The 10876-nt window shown below is 35.7% G+C and overlaps 2 protein-coding genes across 3 annotated transcripts; both read left to right on the top strand.

Moving 5' to 3' along the window:
* Positions 1-805: 805 nt before the first annotated feature.
* LOC134241185 (DNA primase large subunit-like) lies at positions 806-6166 on the top strand. The gene is made up of 6 exons (XM_062723265.1): positions 806-909; positions 1206-1587; positions 3506-3670; positions 4585-4800; positions 5099-5293; positions 5520-6166. The coding sequence occupies exons 1-6, from the start codon at positions 887-889 to the stop codon at positions 6144-6146; spliced, it is 1608 nt and encodes a 535-aa protein (XP_062579249.1). The 5' UTR covers positions 806-886; the 3' UTR covers positions 6147-6166.
* A 1162-nt stretch (positions 6167-7328) lies between these two features.
* LOC134241169 (protein FAM210A-like) lies at positions 7329-10699 on the top strand. Of its 2 annotated transcripts, none has more exons than XM_062723255.1 (2): positions 7329-7452; positions 10321-10699. In XM_062723255.1, exons 1-2 carry the CDS (start codon positions 7362-7364, stop codon positions 10668-10670), a joined length of 441 nt encoding a protein of 146 aa, XP_062579239.1. In that variant the 5' UTR covers positions 7329-7361; the 3' UTR covers positions 10671-10699. The 2 variants fall into 2 exon arrangements, with proteins under 2 accessions (XP_062579239.1, XP_062579235.1); XM_062723251.1 differs by having other exon boundaries at positions 7329-7482.
* Positions 10700-10876: the final 177 nt, after the last annotated feature.

Genomic DNA, 10876 nt, shown 5'->3' with positions numbered 1-10876 from the left:
TTGTTATGTTACCTGGGTATAATGTTATATTAAAATTACATTTGATTTTTAGCTCACCTGAGCCAAAGGCTCAAGTGAGCTTTTCTGATCACATTTTGTCCGTCGTCCGTCTGTCTGTCTGTCCGTCTGTAAACTTTTCACATTTTCGACTTATTCTCAAGAACCACTGGACCAATTTCAACCAAACTTGCCACAAAGTATTCTTGGGTGAAGGGGATTCAAATTTGTTCAAATGAAGGGCCGTGCCCCATCCCAAGGGGAGATAATTAATAATACTGAAAATTAATGGCAATTTTCAAAAATCTTCTTCTCAAGAACCACTGGGCCAGGAAAGATGAAACATATGTGGAAACATCCAAGATTCAAGTTTGTTCAAATCTTGACCCCCGGGGGTAGGCGGCGCCACAATGGACGATCAAAGTTTTACATAGGAATACATAGGAAAAAATCTTTAAAAATCTTCTTCTTGAGAACAGCAAAGCCGTGATTGGTCATATTTATATAAAAGCATCCTCAGGTAGTTTAGATACAGGTTTGTTAAAATCATGACCCCCAGGGTTGGGTGGGACCACAATAAAAGTTCAAACTTATAGGGAAAAAAGCCACTGTAGTTAGTCAAAAAAATATGTAAGCATCCTTAGTTATTGTAGAATCAAGTTTTCATAGATGAAAGTTTGTTCAAATCATACACCCCCCCTTTTTTTAGGATTGGGACCACTTAGGTATTTACTGAATTGATTTTTTTCCTAGCTACAGTGCTTAGGTGAGCGATGTGGCCCATGGGCCTCTTGTTTAAATTGGCAGACTTCTGTTGGCAAATGAGGCTGATACCTGTGATTTTCTTCTACAAGCTGAAACCAGACTCTTCCAATTCAGACTACAGAGCATGAATGATACAGAATTATCTAGGTATGGATGCAAAAATCCTGTGAAATGTATTGGATTGACTGTTGGTAATCATCACCAAGTGTTAAAATACTGAAATTACAAGTACTTTTTCCATATGTTCAAAATTTAAATTTAGCTCATTAAAGAACTATTTGGGACAATGATGAATACCATTTTATATAAATTTATATCATATTTTGCAGGTTTTTATATATTAGAAACAAAATATTGTGAAGTAATTTAGTATAAATCTTACACAATAAAGTAGATTACTTATTTGGAAATTTTTTTATATTACCAAAAAAACTGAATTGTAGATATCTGTCTCATGTCGAATCAAAGCTGAAGAAACTCCATGATTCCATACATCCATCATCTCCAGACTTGTCTCTAGTGGACCAAATTCAGAGCATTCTATCACAGATAAAAAGTTCCCCCAGAAGCTGGAGAAAGGTGGTGTCCTACAGTCATGACATATGTAAAAATTTATCCTTCCGTGTCCCCTTTTCTGTTGTACCACAGTTAGTGGCTAAGAGAGAAGTTACCATTCAATATGGACAGGCTGATGTGCCATACTGTTACCTACATGATGTGCTGGAACACTGCTTTAAGCTCATTCTTCGTCATGGCTTACAGAAGTGTAAATCCATGCAGGGAAGCTTGGATAAGCGATGTAGAATACTCAGACATAGATTGCAGGTAAAGGTTCTTAATTTTCTAGAAATTTTCTCAAGCTTTTTCTCCAATGCGCAATTATAAATATGTTTTGAATTCTCAGAGACTATACATCAATTTTTAGCTCACCTCAACGAAGTTGGGGGGAGCTTATGTGATACCCTCGGCGTCGGCGTCGGCGTCCCGGGTTAAGGTTAAGTTTTTTGGAGCAGTTTTCTTTTTAAGTACTTCTATGTCCTATATTGATTAGACATGCATGGAAGATGTTGCTAGTGTGTTTCATTGTACCAGTCAAAGTTTCAGATGCTGCAATTTCAGCAAAGGAATGACCAGGTTAATGTTTTTGGTGCAGGTTAACATTTTTGGTGCAGGTTTTGGTGTAGGTCTCATTTCCGAGTAACTATAAGCCCTATGTTGACCAAACTTACATGGATGATACATCTTAGGATGCATACTACCAGCCTTGCTTCGGATGCTGAATCTGACCTACATTTTCCGGTTGAGTGAACAGGTTAAAGTTTTTGGTGATGGTTTCATTTTGAAGATACTTTGAGCCCTATAATGACCAAACTTGCATGGATGGTACATCTTAGGATGTATTCTACTAAACTTGCTTCGGATGCTGAATCTGACCTACATTTTCCGGTTGAGTGAACAGGTTAAAGTTTTTAGGGCAGGTTTCATTTCCAAGTTACTATGAGACATATAATGACCAAACTTACATGGATGATACATCTTAGGATGCATACTACCAGCCTTGCTTTGGATGCTGAATCTGACCTACATTTTCCGGTTGAGTGAACAGGTTAAAGTTTTTGGTGAAGGTTTCATTTCGAAGATACGTTGAGCCCTATAATGACCAAACTTGCATGGATGGTACATCTTATGATGTAATCTACTAGACTTGCTTAGGATGCTGAATCTGACCTACATTTTCCGGTTGAGAGAACAGGTTAAAGTTTGTGGTGCAGGTTTCATTTCCAAGTTACTATGAGACATATAATGACCAAACTTGCATGGATGGTACATCTTAGGATGCATATTACAAGACCTGCTTCGTATGCTGAATCTGACCTACATTTTCCTGTTGAGTGAACAGGTTAAAATTTTGGGTGCAGGTTTCATTTACAAGGTACAGTACTATGAACCCTATAACGACTAAATTGCATGGATGGTACATCTTAGGATGCATACTACCAGACTTGCTTCGGATGCTGAATCTGACCTAAATTTTCTGGACGAGAAAACAGGTTAAAGTTTATGGTGCAGGATTCATTTCCAAGTAACTTTGAGCCCTATAATGACCAAACTTGCATGGATGGTACATCTAAGGGTGCATTCTACTAGGCTGGCTTCGGATGCTGAATCTGACCTACATTTTCTGGAATAGTGGAAAGGTTATTTTTTTTATACAGGTTTCATTTGCAAGTAACTTTAAGCCCTATGTTGACCAAACTTGCATGGATGATACATCTTAGGATGCACACTAATGGACTTGCTTCAGATGCTGAATTCGACATACATTTTCCAGATAATAGACCTCGTAAAAGTTATGGGTGCAAGTCTATCACCAAGAAACTATAAGGCTTATATAAACCAGTTGCACAAATGATGCATCAAGGGAAGAAAACTCTCAATCTTGCTTCAGATGCTGGATTTTAATTACATTTTCATGATGAAGAACTAGTTTTTAGTTTTTATATATGTCTATTCCAAAGTATCAAATTTGCATAAATTTTGCATTTTTGGATGTACACTTTTTGTTGGTTAATTGTGTGACTTAATTTGCCTTACTTAAAGACAACACACGTTGAGGTGAGCTCTGTAATCTCTGATTACCTATGTTTTTTAATTTCAAATCATTAATACAAGTAATATGGTATTTCTAAGTATGTAGTAGTTTGGGCACAAATAAATTCATGTGTTTAACATTTGTGTTTAGATAATATTATGGAATAACTACAAGCCATATTCTGATGTGTCTTGGGCAACCTCCTCTTCTTTGGAACAACAGGAAGTGATGTCAGAGAGCAAGTTCTTCCCACCATGTATGTCAGTGCTATTTCAGAATCTTCATGAAAACAACAGACTTCAGCACCATTCCAGGGTATGTCCACTGTACACACATTTACCCCACCTCTGTTGATTTTTCCATGAAATCCTGGCTTACGATTGGTTGAAGTCTGTCATGTGAAGGAGGTGGATTACTTATACCCGGTCAGTTGTAAATCTATATCCGGTCGAGGTATTACGTAACTAACAAAACGTGACGTCATAATAGGCACAGTATAAGCGTGATGAAGCATGTAGCAAAAAAAAGCATTAATAAACCACAGATAATTTGTAAATGTTTCATTGGTGGGGTAAATTCATTACATAGTCTTTTCGTGACAGAGTACGGGATGATACCAGGTTAGTAAATTTCATACCTGACTCAGCTCTGCCTCGCCAGGTATGAAATTTACTAACCAGGTATCATCCTGTACCCTGTCGCTAAAAGACTATGTAACTAATAATACACTGAGGGTGTGTTATGTTGCCTTAAACAAACACCTGCATATGAAGTTTATGTCTCCCATTTGATTGATACATAAAATCATGCCATTTGTGAGAACAATTTCTGAAATAAGGCAAGCTATTGACAAATAAGATGGTAACACAAGGATATGAATAGTCTTGTTTAAAGTCATCATTTTGCTAATCCTATGAGCAATGCCATGATTTGTCAGCAAATACAATCTATTATTAAGTTCAATTTGATTGATCTTTTTCATACAAATTGTTATTATTAAAAAATTATTTTCAAATTGAATTGTCTACAGACTTTTCTGTTTGCTCAATAATGACAAGGAGCACACAGTGAGTGTGTCTGGTAAAGAGAGGATGCTTATCCTTCTTGGCACCTGATACCACCTCTGATGTTTTTATAGTTTATGTTTGCTCTGCATAGCATACACTCAGGATGGATCATAGTTTAACAGAAAATGATGGAAAATATTGAATGCACTTTGCCTTTTCCAGATCCAGCTGACATTGTTCTTAAAAGAGATTGGTCTGCCTGTCCATGAGGCTTTACAGTTATGGAGGCATTATTACAGCAAGGCCAGTGATCCCCGGGGTGGTTGTCATCACAAGTGGGAGGGGAACGAGTGGAGGTACCAGTACAGTATTCGGCATCTGTACGGACTGGAGGGGTCCCGTGTCAATTACAGGGCGCACTGCTGTATCTCCCTCCAGGTGGGTGGATGATTGAATGTAGAATTTAATTAAATACAGTCAAACCTTGTTATCTTGAACTTGAAGAGATGTTAAAAAATTAGAAATATCCCAAGATTCAGGATATCTAGCTTAAAATTCATAAAGAAAAAGTGTTTGGGAGTAATGGGACTCGCAACTCATTTTGAGATATCCATGGTATTTGAGATATTGGTGTTTGAGATGTCGATGTGCAACTGTAAACGTATAGGACATTATATTATATATAGAGATTTCAGAATATATTCTTGTATTGCTACATTGATTATATCATTTTTAGGAATTTGTGCCGCCATGTGGAAGTAGTGGAGGTTGTCCTTTCAAACATTTTGATAATGCTAAACTGATTCATTTTCTGTCAGAGGAGAAAATTGAAGACATGGAGGACATCATGGACCTGAGGGGCCAAGGGCAGTTTTCCAATGCCTGTTCCCTGTACCTGGGGAAAAAGACAGAAAACATATTACAAAGTCAAGTAAATATCTAATTAACTTTTTAATTTTTTTAAATTCGAACTCTTATTACAGGGACCTAGAAGAAATAATTTAAATAGAGGAACTGATTTATTATATGAATGGAGTAAATTCACTGAGCTAGACAATCAATAGCAATTATACACTTGTACATGTTTGAAACAGAAAATAAGCTACTGAATATTGATATATATGTACTGTAATAATTCTGTATCTTAATTTGTGTAGATGCTTGCTGAGTTAAGACCAGTCTGTGAACCCTCAGCTAAAAGAGCAAGGTTAGAAACTGTTACTTCAGACATTAAGATACCAGACAAGAGTTCATGTGTTAGTCCAGGAGAAAGTAAAGAGGAGCAGATAACAACAGAAAAGTCCTCAAGTTCTAGCTGTTCAGGATGTGAATTAACCTCTACTCTATCTACAAAATGTACAGAAAATAAAAGAACTGAACAGAGCTCTGCAGATTCCATGTTAAAACCATTTGAGACAAATTCTGAAATATCTTTTCATGGTGAAGCAGAGGATAGTAGGACGATCATAAATGAATGTGAGACAGAAACCAAGCATTTACCCCATGTTTCTTTTCAAAATCAAAGAAAGATGTCTATCTCAAGGAAGTTTGAAAGCACCCTGGATGTAAACTCAGAGAATAAAAACAATAGTGAACAGAATACAACTGACAACAAGGAAACAGTCTTGTGTTATTGTCATGATCTTTGTTTATCTCAGATTACAAATGAGGAACAATTGTCAAAAGACCAAAGAAAAGTAAAAGAAACTAAACCAATTATCAAACCATCTGAGTTTTATGTGAACTTCAAAAATTTCTGCTCAAATTCAAGGACAGCATTGTGAAAATTAAAAAAAAACTTGAAATTGCCTGAATATATTTTTTGCTTGCAAGGAAAACAAGATTTGTTTGTGAAACACTGATATCCCATATGGCAAATTTTAGCAAAGGTTTAAGTTTCATAAATGAAAATTTAAAAACTCCAAGATCAAGAGATGAAAAATGCTGCAACCCAAAAGACTTGTCTCAATAATTATACCTGTAAAATATGAAAGCCCAAGCACCTACTACTCAAAAGTTATGGCCAAGAATAAACTTTTTAGAAGGTGGGTCAAACTCCAAGGTCAAAGGGTCGAATTAGAGATACCCAGAGGAAGACCTTTTCATCAGAAAGATATATTAAAGAAAAATTAAAGCTCTAGTATAAATGACTGTTCAACAGTAATGGCCAATGTTTTTTTTTTCAAAAAATGGGTCAAATTCCAAGGTCAAAAGGTCAAATTTGCTGGTATCCAAACGAAGGTCTTGCATTAGTGAAATATGAAGGCCCTAGTTCTATGTTGTCAATTGCTTTAGCCAAGGAAAAAGTTTTTTTAAAGAGTTAAAGTCAAAGCTAAAAAATTTTTATAGCCTTAGAAAGGTGTAAGTGAAGTGTGATAGCCCCATCTTCGCTAGCCAAGGGTTTTCGGTCCGCACCGCTCCCCATAATGGGGAGTGGTGCAGACAGAAAACCCTTGGCTAGCGAAGATGTGATAGCCCTAGCACCTGGTGTTTAAAAGTTGTAGCCAAGGTTTATCTTTGAAAAAAATTGCAAAAGTGGGTCAAACTCAGGAATAGTTAATCTGTAAACCACCTCCCCCAACCCTCTTCTCATTTTTTCAAATTAAAAAAAATGTTTTTTACTGACATCAAGAAAATTTTATGTGTTCCCTAATTAGTGATAATATAAATATATATACACTCTAAAAAGAACTGTAAATGAAAATAGACCCAACAATGATATTTGCTTATTGTTGGTTTTGTTTGTTTGTTTGTTTTTTTTTTTTGTTTTTTTTTTTTTGCTCTTCTGACATTCCGACTCTTCTTTTTCAATTCCTTTAAAGTATTGTCATTTAAGATGTATACAGAGTGATTTAAACCTGTCAGAATACAAACAGCAGATGTCAGATTAGTTAACGACTTGTAACACCAACAGGTTGGCGTTATTGCATGCAGCTTCCGGATCTCGGTCTTCTTGTGTACTGCTTTTACCACGACCCTGGCTGAAATTGAAAGTAGCGATGTCATCTCTTACGGGTTGTCGTCGGATGCTTCAACAACACTCCGTTTTATTAAGATTTACACAAAAGGGTGTCAGAACATTTTCTTCAGGTGCCTTGAGAAGCATTCATGATTACAATAGTATGTATTTGTAGAATGCATTCAAATATCACTGCATCATTTCTGCATTTATTTTCACGTTACAGACGCAGGCACTTGTTTCGTAAACAGGGGTGCGTTCAACAGCGTATCGGCTAACCTAGCAGCTAAGTAGTAGATATCTATCTCTGTTGAACAGACAGCTAACCTAGCTGCTAAATGTTACATTTTGAATAAAAATATATCAGTAAAAACTTATTACTGGATCAAATAAAGTTTATTTCAGGCGAAAATATGTATTTAAATTTACATTTAATTCACTTAAATATCCAATATAGGAAATAACCCTCCTTTTTGTAAAAATCTTGAATGCTAGGTTAGCAGCTAGGTGTTAGAGAACAGACAGCTAACCTAGCAGCTAAGTGTTAAAGTTTGAATAAAAATATATAAATCATTTGGGACACAAAAAGTTTATTTCAAGCGAAAATAAATGTGTAAATTTACGTAGCGGCTAGGCTAGCTTTCCGTTCAAGAGCGTAGCTTTACGTAGCGGCTATGTAGCAGTTACGCTGTTGAACGCACCCCTGCAAATTTGTATCCAAGGAAACCATCTTGGATTTGGGACGTAGCATTAAATATTTATGCTAGCTCTCCATACGTAGCGGCTAGGTTAGCTCTCCGTTCAAGAACGTAGCTTTACGTAGCAGCTACGCTGTTGAACGCACCCCAGGGCACACCCTATTAAAAATAGGTAGAGGTGCCTTAAAATTGAAACAAGTGTCTGCGGTAACAGCAATTGTAGTAATCAGGAATAATGCCTTAATTCATTTCTTGGGCTAGTGTTGAAAAGAAAAATTAAATTATTCTGCGATTATGAGATTAAACGAAAATACATAATTCCTTTCCAAGGGCAAGGAGACTAAAATGGGGTGCGTCGATTTACCCAAATGGAACGCAGATGGACCCAAATGGAAACTCAAATGGACCCAAATGGAATATAAAATATATATATTATATCGTATTCTCAAGTTTTTACTTATTTAAAATATAGAAAATAATGAAATTAAAACAAAAAGAGAATATTTTAATATCATAATTATCTTCAATTGTATTTTTAAAAATGCGATTTAATTCTATTTGTAATAACTATTGAACTATTGAATACAAAACTGAAGTATTTCATATTCTGTATGGCCTTAGGAACGGATGGGGGGGAGGCCATGCCAACCCCACCCCCCCCCCCCGACCCTACCCCCAAATAATTTTGCCGGTATATAGAATACTATCAAAACTTTTTGTTTCAAAATACAATATTAGAGATTAACAATATTTAAAAAATCCATTTGTAACTGTAAGTTCATTATTTTCATCATTTTAAGGGGAGACAGGGCACATGTCACATGACTAAAAAGACATATTACGTCATAATCGGTGATGATATACATTAAACGTTGTTAAAATCAATAGTTCTTGAGTAATTTCATTCTAAATTCTAAAATTGTTTTTTAAACATTTGATTTTAGATATTATTATCAAAATTTTTTTTAAAGATCTTGCCATCATTTAGATATTGTGAAGTTGCCCAATCCACACACTTGTTTCTCTTTACTCTGCAGTATGACGTCAGTGACGTCTACTGACGTCATAGACGTAGTGTTTGAATTCTCAGTGCAGCGAGATGAAGTACACACACCCGTCATGATCGTTTTATTTCATAATAAACGGGTCACAGTCAATGTATCGTGATAAATTTCTGAAGCAGATTTTTTTAATTTATAATTTTTCGTGTTTAGTAGCAGAGATTCTCTCTATTTAGATAATTTTGAATGTTTATGTTTTCGTGTGACGTCACAATTGATTTCCCACACTCGGAAAATACTGACGTGAAGTGTTTGTATCATGCTTACGTCTAATTCAACGATGTCCTGTGCGATATTGAGGTAAGCTTCACCCTGTGATATTTATGCAGTAAATAATTACGATGAAGGACTGACATTCAATCGTAAATTTAGAAATATTTATTGACAGAATTTTTACCAAATGAGGTTTTTGTCGTTGAAGCTGCCTTGAAAAATGCAATCCCACCCAAATACAATATAAAATTAAAACAATTGCTTTCAGATAAATTAAACACTATGAATATTGAGAAATATTTGAGTAATTAGTGTTATCTATCATATTTATCGTTTGTGCGTAAAAATTCGCATTATGGACTCCGTTATGGGCCCGTAAACATGAAGTATCTAAACCCCATACAAACTCTAAACAGGGCGGTATTTGAGGGGCGATATCTTTTAAATAAGTCAAGAAATCCCATGACAGGACCGTTTTAAAATGTTAAGTACATACTAAATTAGTAATATAAAAAATACGAAAACAATTCATTGACAGGAATTTTTTCAGCTAAAGGTCCTGTTCCTCCTTAAATAAGTATTAAAATACGATAATACATGTTTAATATTCCATTTGATTTCCATTTGGGTCCATTTGTGTTTCCATTTGGGTCCATTTCAATGATTTGGGTAAATCGACGCGCCTCTAAAATGTATTTTGTGAACGTTTTATATATTATGTTCACAAGATAATACCTCTCCTATTGGCAAAACCACTGTAGCATGCTTCTGGGTCCTACTATTTACATGTAACAACCTTACCTCCCCACCCCCATTTTTAATGCTGCACAACATTGCCTGTTTATACTCCTTGATACTCTATATTGTAAAAATGCTTGTGATATGGATTGTATGCGTCTTTTTGATGTGTTTAAAACCATGCACATTACAGGCAATGTATATTTATATTAATTGGACTTTTTTTTTTAAAATGAGGAAACCTGTACAGCACCCTAGCAGTACTAACAAAATGCTGTTATTTATACAGGCCACCATTTAGTCAGCTTTTCTGCAAGTCATCGACATATTAACCAATTACAGCCCGTTGCATCCCTTCACTGCCACTGCTTTCGCAGACTGTACTGTAATTCTTCATCTAACACACCACAAAAGCCCCCGAATGAACAGGAGTCTAAAGCAAAGCCAGAGGAAGGCCCAAAAGACACACCTAACACTAGTCAAGAGGGTACAAAAGCTGGTGATGCTCCAGTAAAGAAACTCTCAGTCTTTCAGAGGTTCAAACAGACTTATAAAGAACATGGCAAAGTACTTATCATTGTTGAGATAGTAACTTCAATACTTTGGTACGGGCTGTTTTACATCATTGTAAGATGGTGAGTAACATTGATTTTGTTTGTTCTTGATAAGACGTCACAATGTCCAGATTTATAGAATCATTATTAGCACATACTTTCAGATTCGTGAAAACTGGCCTTTACCAAGTTCTGCTGGGTACAATTTTTATGTTAGATCACATGTAGTTATAGAGCTAAATAACTCTTTGTGCTTCCTAGCTTTGTTTAGTGAATCATATCTAACATTTC

Source organism: Saccostrea cucullata, unplaced genomic scaffold (genome assembly GCF_032062105.1).
Source record: "Saccostrea cucullata isolate Sc308-1 unplaced genomic scaffold, CSIRO_AGI_Scuc_v1 ctg14058, whole genome shotgun sequence".
In the NCBI taxonomy this organism is placed as follows: domain Eukaryota; kingdom Metazoa; phylum Mollusca; class Bivalvia; order Ostreida; family Ostreidae; genus Saccostrea; species Saccostrea cuccullata.
This window is presented reverse-complemented; position numbering and strand designations above follow the sequence as displayed.